Source organism: Argentina silus (assembly GCF_951799395.1).
Source record: "Argentina silus genome assembly, chromosome: 3".
In the NCBI taxonomy this organism is placed as follows: Eukaryota; Metazoa; Chordata; class Actinopteri; order Argentiniformes; family Argentinidae; genus Argentina; species Argentina silus.
Window position 1 is genome coordinate 9,576,259 of NC_139657.1, and position 19,898 is coordinate 9,596,156.

The following is a 19,898-nucleotide window of genomic DNA, read 5'->3' on the forward strand; positions in this document are numbered from 1 at the left end:
ACACATTCTACACTATGTATTCTGTGATGATAGGTTCAGACTGATGTTCTTGTATATGGACAATTCTGAGTGGCTGTAAATATAGAAACTTCTAGAAGTTGTGTGCCAGAAACATTAAAGCAGGCTTTTCTTGGTGCACACTGCCACCTGTTGGTGAGAGGATGCAATTAAATGACATTACAACTAAAATATACTTTATAGATCTATATTAAATGTGAATTATTGACCCGATAGGATTAGTGAACACATGGAAAAGAAGCTAATTTGAGATGCTCAACATTTGTTGTGTTTGTGTGTGTCTGTGTGTCTGTGTGTGTGTGTGTGTGTGTGTGTGTGTGTGTGTGTGTGTGTGTGTGTGTGTGTGTGTGTGTGTGTGTGTGTGTGTGTGTGTGTGTGTTGCCCACAGGTTTGAGCTCATGCGCATGTGCTGGCAGTACAACCCCAAGATGCGACCCTCCTTCCAGGAGATCATCAACAGCATCAACGAGGATCTGGAGCCGCCCTTCAGGGAGATGAGCTTCTTCTACAGCGAGGAGAACAAGCCCCCGGACACTGAGGAGCTGGACATGGAGGTGGAGAACATGGAGAATGTCCCCCTAGACCCTGCATCCAACAGACAAGCCTCTTCTGCCCCCATCCCTGCCCCTGTTCCATCCTCGGGGGGAGTGGGGGGCGCGGGGAGTTCAACAGGGGCCCCTCCTCCCCAGCAGTTATCCCCATTGCAAGGTCCTTCCACCCCCCTGCTGGGACCTGCCTCCCCCTCCACCCCCACCACGGCCTCCTCGGCCTCCGCCTCCCCAGGCCTGGCCTTGGACAAGCACTCAGGACAGGTATCAGCTAACGGGCCGGTGGTGGTGCTGCGGCCCAACTTTGACGAGACGCAGCCCTACGCACACATGAACGGGGGACGCAAGAACGAGCGTGCGCTGCCACTGCCCCAGTCCTCGGCCTGCTGATCCTAGCCCCCCCCCCCCCCCCTCCCTACCTCCCTCCTCCTCCTCCTCCTCCTCCTCTTACACAGGGTATCAGAAACTTCTCCCCCTCTTTATGGGGTGATGGATGAGTGGATAACTGACAGACATTGTCCTACTGTACTGCAGTAGATTGTCATTTCATTCGTTCATTCTATTTTCAAGATTTATGATTAAGACTGAAAAACAGCACAGAAACCTGGTAAAGCATTTGGAGTATGGTGGCTCAGGCCGATCAAACCACACTGGGGAACTCTGGTGTTTCTTTCTTGTGCAGATGCTGCATTGTATAATATTTGTTACTTTTCAAAAATCCTCTAAGAATGAAAACAATACAGGCTTATCATATTCCCTGATTGACTGGTATTGTAAGTGAGACATTAACTTAAAAAAATACTTTTTAGCATATTTGCCAGCAAATCCAACAGAAGAGCACTTTTTTATGGTCTTAGACAACATGTTAGGCAACATGCATATCTGACTGTGTGTGTATTTCTACAAACACAACTCTGGAGTATGGAGTATTGATCCTCTTCCAAAATTATCTGCATCAATATACTTCTCTTCCCACAAGTGTCAGAGTGTGCATTCTGGACTTGGATCATTGGTTTCCCTCCCTGTCAATCTTCTTTGGTAGGAGTGAGTCCTTTCAGGGATTGGGTAAAAACTGATAGAGGAGGGACTATTGTAAAGCAACATTTTTGCCAAAACAAATGTTTTTGTAAACATTATAATTCCCTCCCTTTCGCTCCTCGTTGGTCCTTTTCATTGGATATGGAGAGAACAGAATCAAGCATCATAAATCTCACTCTGCTGTTTATTTCGTTTTTTTAACTTCACATTTACAATCAAATTGTATGAGAAATTCAACTGTTATCTCTTCTGGGTTTTTTCCGGTTCAAATCAGAGCCCTTATTTTGAGTCATCTCTTGTATGTAAATTGTAAACTGTATGTTTCATCTGAGAGATGAATATCACCAACAAAGACATTGCTGTTCAAAGCAAAAAGGATATAGCACCAAAAATGCAACAATTGCAGAGACAAACCTGCAGCAGAAGGAATTGGATCAGTACTGATGTAGACGGAGAACTCTAGGACATAGAATTCCAGCTTGTCTGCTGTCTGCTGAAGGCAGGTGAGGCATTGTAGACAGCAGGTCTTTGTTTAGACTAGTCATTAGTCTCTGTACAATTCCAACATATATATATATACATATATACATATATATATATATATACATATATATATATATATATATATATATATATATATATATATATATATATATATATATATATATATATATATATATAGGTCTTACAGTTATATGTTAGACTAGTCATTAGTCTCTGTACAATTCAAACATATATATATTCATATACATATATATATATATATATATATATATATATATATATATATATATATATATATATATATATATATATATATATATATATATATATAAAGGTCTTACAGTTATATGTTAGACCAAAGGATCATTTTCACACACATCATTGGTTTGTCACTTTTATAACTTTTTTACGATTCAGATGTTCGCCTCTATGTCTGTACAGAACAAAGCTGCTATTTTATTCTTTTTCTTTTTTTTGGGATGTTATATATATATATATATATATATATATATATATATATATATATATATATATATATATATATATATATATATATATATATATATATATGTTAAAGAACTCTTTCAGGTTTAATATTTTATTATCTCCACTACAGTCCATTACTTATGCTTCATAATCTTCTAGCAAAAAATAAAAAATGTAGATATGAAATTACTTTTCTCTCTTCTGTACCCCAGAAGATTGTCTGTATTACCATACTGTCCATTGCCTTTTGATTTTTGTATGGTTGTTTTTTCTTCCGCATTCTTTTTTTTTTTGGGTAGATTTCTTATCTATTATTATTATTATTATTATTATTATTATTATTATTATTATTTGGAATGGACACCTTAGCTCCATGTGTGAGCGTGTACTTTTGGCACCCTTCTAGTACCAGTTGTCTAGCACTGCGCCTAGCGTTGCCCCCTAGGTGCGACTCAATCTCAGGTCAAAGTAAAGGTTTTGCTTTCTCCATACAGTACATTTTCATGACTGTCCTCTGCTTGTACCTCCCCACTCAATGTCAAGTCCAATAGTGCCCTCTCCCTCCCCTCTGGGCCCCCACTGAAATGTAAAGTATACCTGCCTCCCCCAGTGCCTCCTTTTGAAGTCAGGATTAGTTACACAGGATGTTCTTTTTTCTCCTGGATCTGGTCTCTTAACCCATCCATTCTCCTGCCTCTCAATTGATAGGGCTAATTGGGTTGTCTCTTTTGCCTTAATCATCCCAACCACTCGCTGTCCCCTCGAGGAAGACTCATCTATAATCATGTTCATCTTTTTGTGTCTTAGCTTTCAAGTGCTATATTGTTGCTACTACTTTATCATTTCTGTTGACATACTAATCATCTTATGATCAAAGTGAAAACAGTTTTCATTGTTTGTCTCCTTAAACATGGCATCTGTAAACCAAATAAGGATGGGTTAAAGTCCAGGGAAGTGGTCACATTTCAATGTTGTGAATGGAATAGGTCTTACTGGGGGGTTTAGTAGAAAAAGTGTTTTTTGAAGGATTTCTCTTCATCTTTTGAAAATGTCGCTTTTGGTGATTATTATTTTTTTCCTTCTTTGAAGGTTTTCTCTGTAGGATTGTTATTTATTTTTTTATTTTAATTTTGTGATATCAGTTTAAATCACTGTATATATAAATGCCCCATGATTCAGTATAAAGTTGGATTTTTTTATATGTATTTTCTTTGGTGTCATGACTGGGGGACTTTTTTCTTTTTTTCCTTCAAGTATATATCTACCTCACTCTTTATAATATATATATATATATATATATATATATATATATATATATATATATATATATATATATATGTGTATGAAAAAGAAAAGTACATCTCACCTTTTCTCATCAGTCTGTATAAGATAACCTCACAGTTCTCTGGATCTGGGTTAACCTCATAAACACTACATACACCACTCCTGGGATAGGAGTGGAGATGGGATTTCTTCATGGTGGTTTGACAGTAGTTATATCCTGCCCCATGCTTACACAATTCTACATACAGTATATCAACTCCTTTGTCCGCTGGTCCAAAGATTTTAAGTAGAAAGTAAAGTAAGCATAGTGTTGAGATTCTAAGAGTATGATGATAATGTAAGTGGGACAGAGGATGTTACGGGTTTGAAGTAAAAGAGGTGTGTATTGTTCAGGATAAGGGTGGGGCTGTAGTCCTACCCGGCAACCCAGTGATTTGAGCAGTACCATGGCAACATTGACAATGAGGATCCAATGACTGATTGGATTGTCTTTGGGTCCTCCTCTCTCCTCTTATACTAGGGTTTGATGGGAAGGGTTTGTCGTAGATGAAAGCACAGGAAGTAGTGGGTGAGGCCCGGATACAGCCACCACAGACATTCCATCTCCACTCCCCTGCAAACAATGATTTCCACAACTACTAATCCTCAGATCATGCAGCTGGCACGGAGGTAGAAGCTGAATGCTATCTTTATTTTCTATTGTATAATGTATTTATGTAGATAAGATTTCAATCAAATCAATACATCATCAAGCATCATAGGGGTAGTGACAAATGGGAAACATTTCACTGATTTTGATCATTCAGTACATTTTTGCAAGATCAGAATCCTTAGCTGTTGTGATGTACGGTACATTGGCAAACAGGATAGATGTTTGATAGGTAATCATGGACATTTAAACCACTACTGACATCAAAACAACCCTCATAGAATGTTTGCCAACACTGGCTTTTGGTTTCAGCTTTCATATTTCGTATGTAACTGTGTAGTACTGTGAAGTACAGCGAGGATTTCTCCTGAAGTATAATAGACAAGCACGTGTGTCTGTGAACCTCTCATAGTGAAGACTACATTACCCATACCATCAGTGTGCTCCCCACCTCAGCAGAGAGCACAGCTCTACAATGGTCACCTTTAACCTGCCGTGAAAGTTTCAATTGGTTTTGTCTCAAAGTCAGTGCTATAATTATTGAAAGGATGTTTGTCATCTATGTTATTGGGAACCAGTTGAGGGTTGGAACCACAACCATTACAGAGTAACTTGGTAAATATGTATTACAGTAGTGCTGCATGAAGGTGGCTACCTTGAGGGAACTGCTGTGTCAGAGATGGGAAGGTGAAATGTTAGGACACCACAAATACTGCTGTAAAGTATGTTCTGGGGTTTCTCAAAGCACCAACTGCAGACATCAAATCTATAGCCAACGGCTGCTCCACCTTCTCATGCCTCTCACAGCACACTGTTGGTACATCTGTACACCCTCATCATCCCACCTCTCCATCTACTGCACCTTTTCTAACAAGGACCTACACATCTATTTTGTTCTTCGTGAAGACCTTTTTTTGTGAGAGGATTTTTAGACCATTCCAATTGGCTTTGTGTGGACTGATACATTTCGTTGACATTGCTATGGTATTGGTCTTTCATTTGTAAGCTTCCATGTCATCCTCATTTTGATAATTCTCAAGACTGCACCCAATCCTCTCTATTCTACTGCTGCTGACAATAACACAAAGAGTGTCTCAATTAGTGGGTCTAAATCCTCTAAATGGTACCAATGGGGGCCATGGTTACTTTTAGACCCCTAATATTCTCATCAAAGGTCTTTTTTTTCCATCAGATTAAGGGGTCATAGAAAGGGGAAGCTCTGTCTGAATTTTAGAGCAAAAGGCAGGTGGAGTTGAAAGTAAAGCACATCATATTTTTTTTCATTCATTTGGAGATTTGGAAGCGTTTGGTTCACAGTTTAACTAAGCCTGTAAGCTCTGGTTAAAGGCATTTGGAAGTATTCAGTAGTTTTGAGTAGAATGTTGAGGAACAGCGAAACAAAAGAGACTTGGTAGGTTGGTTGAATGGCACATCTCTGGAAATGGCTTTAAACACACACTGTACCAGACTGAAAAAGAATGAATCCAGATCAATATTTTAAAAGCCTTGGGCTTGTTTTTGGTGAGTATATGGGTGGGAGTGTTTCACATTTAGATGTAGTGTGTAAAGTTCTGATGTCTGTAATGCTAAAAGATAGAGATCTGTGATTTTTCTTTTCTTTTTTTGTTGTTAAGTTATGAAAATGGATATAAGGGTCGGCCTGTTGCAAAGTGAATATCTGTTTTCATGGAATGCTGCCAGGGTTCCTTAGTTACCAGTAGGTTTCATACCTATTACAACCACAACTCAAGCAAACACAAGGACATAAATAGGACAGGAATGTCAAGTAGATTACGGGTAGTCATGGCAGAGAGTAAACAACATGACTAGTATTTTAAGATGATTCGTTTACAGTAGAAATAGTTGCTTCTTGCATTGCCAGTTTGCAAATATGGAGATAGACTGACTGAAAAGGTTTCATTACAATTATTATCATTATTATTATTATTTTAATTGTATTTCTTCAGAATGTTCTATATGCAAACCTCAGGTTTATAGAAGATGCATTGATGCATTAAAATCGCAATAATGAGCTTGAGGTTTTTCAGTTTGATTTTTTCAGGCACTGTTGTTCTGCTTTGCATTCCGACAACTTCAAAAGGGGCCTTGATCTACTGAGGAGATTTTGCTTAGTTTTTATTTTCTTTACTTTCACAAAACCTGAATCTCTGTGTCATTTCAATGATTCGCAAATAGATTTGGTCAAACTGCTTGGCTAGACTGTCTTCTGGCAAGTTCTGTATCTGAGGCCTACTGGTTTTTCACACGTATAGTTGAGATGGTGTATTTTTGACTTGCCATTCTCTTAATGTGTATCTAAGAATTTCTTGTATTTTCTTTTTTTCTTAAATTTTGAATAAAAAAGTGAATGAGAAAGATGGCTTGCTTGTGACCACTGTTTACTCAAAGGTGGACAAATATTGGCTGGAGGAACATGACATGTAGGGCCCTGAGTTTTTCTGACTAGAAAAACTTGGTCTGATCCAGCTCTCAACACACTTGACAGTATACCATATTTGTATATTAAGCAAATCACTCTTTCTTTCTAATTTCACAAAATCCAGGTATTTATAAAATGTATATACAGTACCAGTCAAAAGTTTGGACACACCTTCTCATTCAATGGTTTTTGCTTATTTTTCTTATTTTCTACATTGTAGATTAATATTGAAGACATCAAAACTATGAAGGAACACATATGGAATTATGTTAGATTCTTCAAAGTAGCCACCTTTTATGTTGATGACAGCTTTGCACACTCTTGGCATTCTCTCAATCAGCTTCATGAGGTAGTCACCTGGAATGGTTTTCCAACAGTCTTGAAGGAGTTCCCAGAGGTGCTGAGCACTTGTTGGCTGCTTTGCCTTCACTCTGCGGTCCAACTCATCCCAAACCATCTCAATTGGGTTTAGGTAGGGTGACTGTGGAGGCCAGGTCATCTGACGCAGCACTCCATCACTCTCCTTCTTGGTCAAATAGCCCTTACATAGCCTGGAGGTGTGTTTGGGGGTCATTGTCCTGTTGAAAAACAAATGATGGCTCCACTAAGCACAAACCAGATGGGATGGCATGTCACTGCAGAATGCTGTGGTAGCCATGCTGGTTAAGTGTGCCTTGAATTTTGAATAAATCACCAACAGTGTCACCAGCAAAGCACCCCCACACCATCACACCTCCTCCTCCATGCTTCATGGTGGGAACCACACATGTAGAAACCATCCGCTCACCTTTTCTGCGTCTCACAAAGACACGGCAGGTGGAACCAAAAATCTCAAATTTGGACTCATCAGACCAAAGTACAGATTTCCACTGGTCTAATGTCCATTCCTTGTGTTTCTTGGCCCAAGCAATTCTCTTCTTCTTGTTGTTTTTCCTCAGTAGTGGCTTCTTTGCAGCAATTCGACCATGAAGGCCTGATTCACGCAGTCTCCTCTAAACAGTTGATGTTGAGATGTGTCTGCTACTTGAACTCTGTGAAGCATTTATGTGAGCTCTAATCTGAGGTGCTGTTAATTTGTGGTTTCTGAGGCTGGTAACTCTAATTAACTTATCCTCTGCAGCAGAGGTAACTCTTGGTCTTCCTTTCCTGGGGCAGTCCTCATGAGAGTGAGTTCCATCATAGTGTTTGATGGTTTTCGCAACTGCACTTGAGGGTACATTCAAAGTTCTTGATATTTTCCGGATTGACTGACCTTCATGTCTTAAAGTAATGATGGACTGTCGTTTCTCTTTACTTAGTTGAGTGGTTCTTGCCATAATATGGATTAGAACAGTAGTTGAATAGGGCTATTCACTGTATAGAACTGTGTACCAACCCTACCTCTGCACAACACTGATGGTCTGAAACTGATGGTCTCAAACACATTAAGGCAAGAAATTCCACAAATGAACTCTTGACAAGGCACACCTGTTAATTGAAAACCATTCCAGGTGACTACCTCATGAATCTGATTGAGAGAATGCCAGAAGTGTGCAAAGCTGTCATCAAAGCAAAAGGTGGCTACTTTGAAGAATTTAAAATATAAAACATATTCTGGTTTGTTTAACACTTTTTTGTTTAATACATAATTCCATATGTGTTCTTTCATAGTTTTGATGTTTTCAGTATTCATCTACAATGTAGAAAATAAAAATAATAAAGAAAAATCATTGAATGAGAAGGTGTGTCCAAACTTTTGACTGGTACTGTATATATATATATATATATATATATATATATATATATATATATATATATATATATATATAATACAACATGAATACCAACACAACAAGTTACCTCATATAAAGAGTCATTAATGAGCTACTGTATTTGAACTCAACTAAATGCTTAAGCTACGGTATATCAGGGTCGTCAGGAGTCTTGGAGAGGGTTGTGCTGTGGTCACCTGTTGTTTGTGAGGAGGTATCTAGCTGCTTCAGCATCGTCTGAATGATGGTCTGCAGCAGAGGCACCAGTCTTCCAAGAGAGGCTAGGCTGCCTGAGGTGGGCATGTGGATAAGGGCTGCCCTCCCCTGGCCATGGTAGAGTGAGCAGTAATACACAAAATCACAGAGGTACCTGAGTGGGGAAGAGAGAATATCCCCAATGATTGTGTCTTAGATCTTTGAAATATATGGGTATGTCTGAGATAAGAAAGCCTACCTTCCTGCATCTCTTGAATAAATGACATCCTCCTGTCCCATTTGTTTGAGGCGCTTGGAGAGGGACCTCATGTTGATGATGGAGTCCAATCTATCTGGCCCTCCCTCAATGCAGCAATGATTGACAGGGCAACAGCCACACACATCTCTATCACGGTAACCATGGTTCTTCCCAGTCTGCTCCAGAGAGATAGCTGTGGAACCTCTGGCTATACCAAGATGTATGACGAACTTGGAATCAAGTGAAGAAAAAAATAAGAATTGCTCTAAAAGATGTGGACATTTTTAACATTCACATTATTACTCATATTCAAACATGTTCATAGTGCGTGTGAGTCCAATAAAGGGGCTAACCAAAACCACAAACAAAGAACTGACACATTACTATTACAAGTGTTTTAATGTTCAGTTAGTTGTACTAGACCTAGTCTCGTTCCCAGACACTTCCGCCCAAATGCGCTAAAGGTCTGGTGTACCAACGTGTCTAACTTGGCCTTCATTAAGCCAATAGAAAGGCCGTCGAAAACGGAGGCGCATACTTCGCATCAATCAATAAATCAATCTCCCACATCACTTCCTCCCCAGTGCTTGCTCACCACAGGTTTCTGATTCGGAGCTACGCTTCGCAGCCGTGTGATTAGATGAAATCAAATAATAACACATATTTTACTCCAGGTTTGAGCCGCTGTTATTCCATGCTTATATGCGCTGTGTGAGCCTGGGGACGATGTTATACTACACCCAACCTCTCCAATCATGGCCAGCATATTTACCTTTGGGTTAAGGGTTTGCCACATGTCAGCTATGACCTGCTGAGCTTTGGTGTAGCTCACTGGTACTTCTTTAATGTAGACATGATTTTCCTCTCCCAGTCCAACTATTTTCAAGCCCTTGGAGGTTCACAACATTTATTTTCAAATGATACATTAAATACGTATGCAAATGGTCTAATTTTAGATAATTTTGTAAACATACATTTATAAATTTATATAATAAATATTCAGGCATATATACGTACATTTCTAAATTAAGACTCTGGTCACCCTGTGAAGTTTTTAGAGCGGCTAAGAAATAGTTTAAGGCAAGATCGAGGACCCTCAATTTTGTACCAGAAAATCTGACGTTTAGTTCTATGCATTGACTTAGCCTACTTTAAATAGTTAACATTGCTAACAGGTTATTTACCTGAGCTGCTTGCCAACTGGGATTGACCAAGTACTGCTTGAAAGGTCCGAAACCTGACCAAAAGAAAATCCAAACACAATTTGAAGTGCGAAAATCAGATCTGTACGCTGGTATAGTAGCACAGATTTGCAGACACGCATGGAAATAGTTCACCAGCTCACAATACAAAAGACAATAATTTCATAGCGTAACTCTAAAATCATGCAGAAGAAAAACCAACCAGTTACAACGACTTCGGACATATCTATGCAGCGCTACTGACGCGCAATTACGCACCCAGGAGTGTGAATATTCAGTGGGGCGCAGCATTCGGATTATTGAAAAAATAGAAGGCCTATTTATGCAATTCATTTGTAGCCCGTATCTAAAGTTAAATCAAGAATGATATGTATGTTTATACTAGCATATATCAGTGTGTCTCTGTTGGAGCTTGCACATTGCATCACCAGTTTCTCTCCACTTGGGAGAGCTATACCATAGCAAGAGCTAAGGAGATTGTTTCTCCTCCAATAACATCTGCCAGGCTAACGGAACGCTTGGCTTGAGCAGATAATTAAGCCCCCGCCCACCTTCTGCACTTGACAAGCCAGGCCACTCATCGCACAGTCGCACCACAGCTTTGCTTTCAGACGCACAGGCAAATGAGACCAGAGCAACATTTTCTTTATATTCACATTTAAAGAAGCAAACACATTATAAAGGCTGTATTTTTGTAAATGACAAAATGCTACAATACAGGAGAACCTTTGAAGACGAAAAACATCAATTGCAGGAGCTCAACGGCAGACTTGGACAATACCTGTCCAGAACGAAGCAGTTGGAGCAAGAAAATGCATGTCTCATTACTGAAATAAACAAGATCAGACAAGAAAAGACAGTAGAATGGGAAAACCAATCTATGGCCGAAATGCGGGAACTAAGGAGAATGGTGGGGCAATTATCCTTCGAGAAGTCCCGAGCCGAGATGGAGAGGGAGAAGCTGTGGCAAGAGTTTCAGATGTTGCAGAATATGTGTTGCGAGGAGAGTGTGGTATGCAAAGACATAGATGGTGAACTTAAAGGTTGCGAGAAGCAGTTTCTGCAAGCTCAACAGACTAATGGGGTGCTTGAAGAACGTTTGTTCCAGCTTGAACATGAGTACAAATTCCTTGATGATGCGCACAGACAAGAAATTGCCCATCTCCGGAGCAAGGTCCACTCACGAGTGGTTGTTACCCAAACGTACCATGGTCCTCCGGCAGCCACTATGGAAGAGGTGCAGGAGTATGCCCGTAGCCTGTCCGAAGGTTGGATCGACACCTTCGAGATGTATCGACTGAAGGTCGATGAAATGGAGGAGTCGATCAAGGCAGATCAGGCGAAGCTGGATGATCTCCAGCGGGAAAAGATGCATTATGCCTCCGAGTTCGATAGAATGCGCGCAGAAGTTGAAAAACACAGTCAGATTCAAATAGATCTTGAGGAACAGATCATGCGCATGCAGGAGAATTTCCATGGGGAGTTCGGCCAGTATCAGGTGAGAAAATATGTTATAGACAGGCACTCGGGGATTATGCCACATTCATATTATACACCAAATGTTACGTTAATGCCTAAATGTTATTATTTGTTTGTTTTTTGCAATGTTGTTATGTTTATGGGTCCAGTGCATTTATTCTAGACTCGTGCGTATTAGGCTACTCTTTCCACGAGGGCTAGGAGGGCTGACTCCTCCCTAAAGTACCACACCCACCGTCTAAGGAGAAAGAACCATAGTAACCCATTGTAAATGTCGCTGCAGCAGTTCACTCTACGTCGCCTTGAGCTCAAACATAATAGTCTTTTTAATACTTATGATGGATAATCATAATGATGGCTGAGGTGGATCATTATACGTTCAGAAATTAATTGATTTGACTGAATCAATGATTCTGTAAAATTCACAATTCTTATGTTTATTTGGATAATTTCAAAACTATCTAAGTACATTATTGTTCAAGTTAATAAAACATATTAGGCTTCTTGTATTCATACTGCTGTGCTGTGTACTGGAGAGCACTTACTGTAGCCTACACAGGACTTAAAAGAGGGCCAAAGGTTTTTGGAAGGAGTGAGGAATTGATACATGAGATGATGAGACACACCTCCTTCAATCTCAGCAGTATCACTATCCAACTGGGAGGGGCCTTGTATTACTCCGCAATCTATTACTTGTCCTCCAGATTCTACCTCCACCAGCCTCAAGTGGTTGATGTGCACATCAATTTGGAGGACGGGCTCATGTGTGTAATACCATTACTCATTCCATACCATGCATGATTTCTCCCTCCACCAGCCTCCACTGATATAAACCATCATCTAGCACCTGTTCTCTGACAGGACTGTTGGGACCCTGGTGAGGAATGACATTCTGCTGTAGGCCCACAGCCTGCACATGGGCGTCAGGATGAATGGTGTCAGGATGAATAATTGAAATAGCCTCTGCAGCTTCAATGTGTACATTAAACTGAAATGGCTATCACAGGGTGGTGGCAGGCAAATCACCCCCTTCATAACTATAAAGAAAAGAGAATTCTGCACAAGTGCAGTATTTCACATTAGACTAAAAGGATTGAATAGCCAAATGGAAGCTGTCAGCTTAAACATACTAGGCTGTTAGCTGCACCATCCACTTAAACCCATTAGCGGTCGGGGAGACAAATCCTTATTACCCGACTAAAGATTAAGCTGGACCAAGCAGGTCAATCATTTTACTCATATGCTCGTTTGTAAGAAGCTACATTGAATTGGAAGCTACAAAATTCTTAGAAAGGCATTTGAAATCGACACTGACACTCTTCTGTTGTGGACACCATATGTCACTTTGGGCAGGGAGACTAGACTTAAAAGGTTGGGACAGTGGCTCAGTTGATTACTCTGATCTGTTAGAGGGATCACCCTGCGACACTGCCAGTTACACATCCTTCTCCATTAAATGATAGGAGACAGAGAGCCTGGGGATGGTGTCTCAAGGTGCACAACTGAAACAGAACAGCCTAGTACACACCCTAACAGACTTAGTCAGTCAAATTGGATTGATTTCCTGGTTAGGTGTAAATGGGAGGGTTAGATTCAACTAAAATACCTTAGTAAAACTGAAAGAAATACAATAATATGGGTGTTGTAGAGGGACAGTTAACGGTAACAACTACACAAAGAAAAAAACGGTGTTTATCCAAGCACTCAGGGTAACACCTGTTTTCCCTATCAAAGTATTGCAATATATATGAATGTATCCAATTTCAGTTTGTACAAATTCTGTATAATGTAAAATAATGTACAGTATGTACAGGTTTACAATTACATGATGTTCTCTTTTTGCAGATGATTATTGATGAATTGGAACAGGAGCGAAGGTTGTTGGCCGACAGCATGGCAGAAAAACTCAGAGAGCATCAGGAGCTCCTGCAGGTCAAGATGAGTCTGGGTATGGAGGTGGCTTCCTACAGGTATGTCATTTTATTCACTGTTCAGTCCGATATGAAGTCATACAATTTACGGTGCTTTCAATAAAAATCACTGCTATGCAACCAAAAGTATGTTGCCAAGGCAAGTAGCTTTAGAGGAAGATTCTCTCCCCATTTTGTAATATGTAACAGTCTGGTTTCCCCACACCATCTAAGGCTGGTTAAATATTTATCGAAATTCTTTCTTTCCTTATCTTTGAACATCAGAAGAACTGAGGAAATGCTGAGATTGTATTATGGTTTTAATTTATTGTCAATGTGCAGTACTTGTATGTATGAGAACATAGAGTGCATACAATATGATAAATAAAGTAAGTGATATATTATATAATTATAATTATATATTATATAATCATTGTTTAAAATGCAATCATACACTACTACTGAGGTGGGGAGTGGAGTTAATAAGCAAGAATAACCTCAACACTCAAGGGAATTATATCATGCTTCTTTAAGTATTGAGTACTGTTTTGCCTTTTGAGTTGTAATGCCTAAAACAGAACCCCCCTTAGTGATGAACTCCGCCTCTTGGAATGTATTTATAGTGATTTCATCCATCACTGTAGCACCAAAGCAACTGCTGCCCTCCCATTTGGCACGGGCAGTTGGCATTCCTGCACTCTGCCTGCCATATTAACTCCTGTTTGGGTGTTATCCACAGTTCCATCTATCAGAGTATCAACATCTAAGTGGTTGATGTCGTTCATGTGTGCTCAAAACTGCTGTTGCTTTATGATTCTTCTTAGGTGAACAGGAACATGTGTTCTTGCATGCCCCTGCACAATTCTTTGTCTCAGATAATGCCTTGCAACGCAAATACTGTAGCTTTTCCTCCGAGGTCTCTCTTTAGTTTTTTTGGTCAAGGCTATTTTTAAAGACAATTCCCCAGTCTCCTTGCAAGTCTCGGTATGGAGTCTCTGTATGGCATCTGCCCTTTGTTTACAATATTTGGAATAAAAAAAAAATATTCCTTGGGGATGTGGCAGGAAAGCTGGTCTGTCTGTCAGTGGTCATGTCACGTGCCATAGGGATCCATAGTGGAGTACAGACAGCAGTGCATTGTGGCTGTTATTTTTAGGTCTGCCTTTCGGGAGGGACATCGGGGACTTCCACAGGGCTTTTAGCTTCAAGAAGCACTCCCTACTGTTGCTCTTGTTGTCTACCACTTGTTTTGTTGAGCCAGAGGTAGGTGAGGTGATTGACCATTGTGGTATAGTTTTTGTTGATGTCTTTTGGTCTGTTGTGGTTTAGCGTTGTTGTTGACCTCTGCTCTTTCCTGTATGGCCAGATCCATGGATTGTGTTCTCCATCTGGTAGCCTACCTCTGTGTTTGAGTTTGAGATATGAGATGGCAGGGCAGGGTGATCAGCATCCTCTTGTGAGGTGATATTTGTGTGTGAAATTCATCTTGTGGCAAAAACATTTTGCTCTTGGAATAAGAACTCTATCAAATCATTGCCCATGTATTTACCCTTAGTTTTAATTACATTCTGTTTTTGTTTCTCCACAGAGCACTTCTGGAAGGAGAGAGAATAGATGTAAAGGATGCACACATGTGGGCAAATCAGCATGGAAGAGAAAGAGTAATAGGTATTGTACAGTATAATATTCTAAAGTTCTAATATTTCATACTTTTGGCTTTGAAAGTGAAAGGGATTGACATTTGTCTTACCTTACTTACTGTATTAAGCGTTGATAATTGAGCATATGTGATATTGTTTCCTGAAATTGAATTTAGACCATTTACCATACATACATTAACATTTATACCATTGTAATAAGCAAAAATTCTGTTTTTTAATGAATAAAAAAAGTAGAACCAAACTTACTTTTTGTGCAATACAAGTAATTTGTTGGTACTTCACTCTCTACCTCAGATATCAAGATGCCTTCACAACCCTACACTCAAAGAGTTTCCACCTCAACTAGACAAGATCTGAGGAAACATTTGGATGTCAGGTACATGGAGCCAAGCTTGAGAAGATCACCTGTCCCAGCTCAGTCTGGTTCCCGCAGTCCTTCCAGGGTCATCCCTATCTCATTCACTGACAGGGCCAATCAGAGTCCTGCAGCCAGAAGGGACATGATCTCATTCACCAAAGCGTCACAGGCTGCAGCAGCCTCCAGCTCTGTTAAAACGTTGCCCCTGATTGCCGACAAAAAGAATCAAGATATGCAGAAGACTGCAGTGGAGGAAAGAAGTGTCAGAATCAAAGAGGTTTCACAAAACTCAGTTAAGGAAAAATTCAGCCCTATTGCCTCACCCACAGCTGACACCAGATCAGTTAGAGTGGTGTCACCGCCAATGATGAGTCTGGGCAAAAGCACAGAGGAGGACAGCAAAATGAAAGTCAAGGATGCTGATGTTAATAGGAGAGATATCAATAACACAGACATGGCTAAGAAGAATGAGGAGCAAGTTGTAACAGAGGAGAGAGGAAGAACATTCCAAAGTGAAAAGATGGTGTTAGACTCTGTGTCTATGGAGGAGATCATTGAGAAGGTCATGAAACCTGCTGTTTTGGGTGGAAAGATCAGCTCTTCCGAAGGCTCAAAGATCAAATATCACGTGGAGAAAACGGAGCAGGAGGATGGGACAACAAAGACACAGATTATCCTAGAGTCAAAGGTGGAGGAGGAGCTTGATATGTCAGAGGACTCTGCCCTGGAGGAGCTACTCAGCAAGGGAGTGAAGACGATGTCATTGGAGGATATCAAGGGAACGCCAACAGGAGACATGATCCAGAACCTGCTCAGTCTTGGCCTACCCGGCGGAGAGGACCTAGGAAACAAATCGGTCAATGTGGAGATCATTGAAGAACCAGTGGAATATGAGGAGGAGGATGAGGATGAGGATGAGGTTGAGGTGAAGTCCAAGCTCTCTCAGCCCTCTTCAATGTTCTTCCAGATTGAAGAGCTTGAGAATGACCCTCAAGGCAACAAACACTATGAGAGTCAGGATGAAGAAATGAAAACCTCCATGACAGCTGCAGACCATGGCAGGAACGGATCTGTTCAGGTCCAGGAAGATTCCGGAAATATTGATCCATACTTCACCCTTGACCAAGACTCTCAAGAGTACTTTGTCTCCACACCTGATGATAATATGTCCGAGCCTGAAGATGGTGGTGGTATTGCATCATATGGACATTATGGAGCAGTGGACGACCTATCAGATGAAAGGTACTACCAAGAGGGGGGGCTCCAGGGGAACAGAATGTATGTTGAGGAAAGCGACAGTTACAGACCTGCACCAGATACCAAGTACATGAAGGATGAACACCCATATGTCAGAGAGAGTTTTCCGGAGTGCATCATTGAAGAGGAGGTTCAAGTCTCCCCCACAGTGCAGGAGTCCATGCTCGAGTTCTTAAGAGAAGACTCACTGAACCCCAAAGAGCAGCTGAGAGGAGCGCTAGAGCAGCTGCAAGGCACAGTGTCAGGCACCCTCAAAAAGGAGTTGGATCTCCTCACAAGAGCTGGTAGCGACAGTCCTCAGAACTTTGACATCAGAAATGTGCACCAGTCCACTGACAATGGAACCATGACTATTACAGCAGAGCTGAATGTCTCTCAGACTCTGGAGGAATCTGGGATGCTGGAGGAACAGGGGGATGATCTATCTGAGGAGCAGATTATGGCGGCTCTAAGGTCCTCAAACCCTGGGTTCCAACAGGCCTTCCAGGGTGGCGCAGAGGGAGGATACACCCTGAGAGTCTCCAGGGATCAGGACATCACAGGCATTGATGGGTTTGGAGGCTACACCACAACAGGAGAGTCAATGACTGAAGTCACTGAGAAGCATATGAAGCTGGGGCCATCAGAGAAATCCTTCACTTTTCAAATGGATGTCAACAACAGCCAAGCACAGGGCAGCGACACCACAGAGCAAGCTCAGTTTGGCCAAGTGCTGCAAACCCAAATAACAGATCCTCCACATAAGGTCACTCATGAGAAAAGAATCGCTACAGTCTACCTTGAAAGCTCTGAGGACGAGTAGGTCAGATTCAAATGAAATCACATTACTCCATTAAACCACACACTCAATCAGAGTAAACTAGCTGTGAGGTGATGTCATTGGTTGTGATAAAACAGATTGAATTGCATTATCTTTAATCATGGTAAAAGGAAAGTCTACAAATTACTATTATAGCAACTTGCAATATCCTAATGGGTTGTTTTGATAGCATTGGTTACCCAATTTCACACCTTGCTCTTTTCCATTTGAGAAATGTATTATTTTGATTTGCTTCTAGATCTATATATTTTTGTACTAACTGCTTTGATCTCTCTTTTTTCCTGAGATACTACTACTACCAAATATTTAATAATGCTCATATCTATCGTCAAATGTTATGGGTGTTGCGGCGGTCTTAAAAAACGTTCAACATGTTCGTACAGTAGCGAGGAAAAAACATGTTTCCAGTAATGTTATATGTGTAACAAGATTAAATACTAGGGGGTGGTTGCTGAAGGATTTCCTACGTTAGAAAAGCGGAACCCTCGCAAGTTCAATGATGTTGAGGGATATATGTGAATGTGTTTATCATAGAGCTTCTTGTCAGCTGAAACCCAACTTCTATTCATTTCAATTATCATTTTCATTAGAAATGTAGGTAACTAGATACATTGCATGTCGTAGAATCAGATAAGTGGTGCAATCAAGTGATTCCTATAGCTACTTAGCAAAACCAATTAAATTGTGGTATAACACAAAATATTTCTAAATGTTTGACATACTACACTAACAACCCTTTGGCAAATTCTATAAAAGTATAGTTTAATGTTGTAGTTCCCTCAGTTATCTAAATGGTTTTAGAGGGGCAACAAGTTATCCGACCATCTTCCAAAAATAGGTGTTTTTCTCTGCTTGTAGAGGCAGTGGTAGGATGATAGACAGAGACTGAAAAGAAGGTTGTAGATTGAATTTGAGAGTAGAACAGAGATACAGAGAGTTGGTCAGAGTGCGAAAGAATCATATTCTTAGTGTCCAAGATGCGACCTGTGCATTTATTGTCAGTCATGCGTACAGTGCATTTGAATTTCTTTGGCTTTAGCCATTTTGTGTTTGTGACCAGTGTTGTTCAGACAGGATTGACCTTGGCTCAGAGGTGAGTGAGTGTGTGCGTTCATAACCACTGTGGCTATTTTAGGACCAGAGCACCAGCTTAGTAGCACTGCCTGTGTGTTTGTGTTTACTGTGAGTAGAAGCGGAAGCGCCTCGATACGGCTTCACCCCACAAGCCAATGTGTTCTGTAAGCTGCTTTAGAGTTCTCAAATGCAACAGCACAGAAGGACCTAATGTAACACAGACCTTTCACATTATGCTTTACTCTGCGTTGTTTCTTTTATAGAAAAAGAGTGTGGAAATACAATATAACAACTTTACAAATGTTATTGTGATCACATCTGAATGCAAATGAGAAAAGGTATATTGTAGCACTTTAGATGTTATAACTGAAGATGGTTTGTTGAACTAAGTGCCCAGATACATGAGAAAACAAGTTTTGCCTTTCATAGTACATGTCCTTAAACAGACTACATCATTTAAGTCATGTGATATGTCATTTAAAAGTTTTTATAAACATTCTGTATATGGTTGCATCACTGTCTCATGTTGTTTCGGAAAGGCAATCCATTTTGATACCAACTATTGTCTGTTAACGAAACCAAACTATCCATTGTGCCCTGGTGCAGTCCACATTATGGTGCAGAAATGTAATTATGCCTCAATATTGAATGTTTATAAAGGACTGTGCTACACTCACAACTCATTAAGTAATCCTTTAATTCAACTTCCGAAAAGACAGTGCTGCATGCATTACTTTTTTTTCTTTTGTGAAAGATGAGTCAGTTTTACAGCTTGTTTTCAGCCATTGTTTGGACACCGGTTCATTTCGCAAAAACAATTAAATAACTACTTTGAGTGTCTTCATGAGTTTGAGTCTTTCTTAACAGAGCCATGAGTCATTTTTTTGACAAACTCTCTAACAATAACATACCCTCTTTTTGAAAACTTTTGAGTTTGAAAACACATACTGTAAGGGGAAAGTGAG

General features: G+C 40.2%; 3 protein-coding genes across 3 annotated transcripts in view; 2 read left to right on the plus strand and 1 right to left on the minus strand.

The window, feature by feature from the left end:
* The window catches only part of igf1ra (insulin-like growth factor 1a receptor), a gene marked incomplete at both ends in the record, with an annotated part of 75,698 nt that extends 74,742 nt beyond the window's left edge, over window positions 1-956 (plus strand). The window contains one exon of the mRNA XM_083666210.1: window positions 407-956. Coding sequence (XP_083522336.1) covers window positions 407-956 — 550 coding nt within the window. The remainder of the gene's footprint in view (window positions 1-406) is intronic.
* Window positions 957-8,862: 7,906 nt separating this feature from the next.
* pgpep1l (pyroglutamyl-peptidase I like) lies at window positions 8,863-10,665 on the minus strand (the record flags this gene model as incomplete). The annotated part of the gene is made up of 5 exons (XM_083665739.1): window positions 8,863-9,088; window positions 9,173-9,402; window positions 9,945-10,061; window positions 10,357-10,409; window positions 10,629-10,665. The coding sequence occupies 5 exons, from the start codon at window positions 10,663-10,665 to the stop codon at window positions 8,863-8,865; spliced, it is 663 nt and encodes a 220-aa protein (XP_083521865.1).
* A 315-nt stretch (window positions 10,666-10,980) lies between these two features.
* Window positions 10,981-17,850, plus strand: synm (synemin, intermediate filament protein). Its single transcript, XM_083667370.1, has 4 exons — window positions 10,981-11,872; window positions 13,699-13,823; window positions 15,352-15,431; window positions 15,719-17,850. Exons 1-4 carry the CDS (start codon window positions 11,081-11,083, stop codon window positions 17,839-17,841), a joined length of 3,120 nt encoding a protein of 1,039 aa, XP_083523496.1. The 5' UTR covers window positions 10,981-11,080; the 3' UTR covers window positions 17,842-17,850.
* Window positions 17,851-19,898: the final 2,048 nt, after the last annotated feature.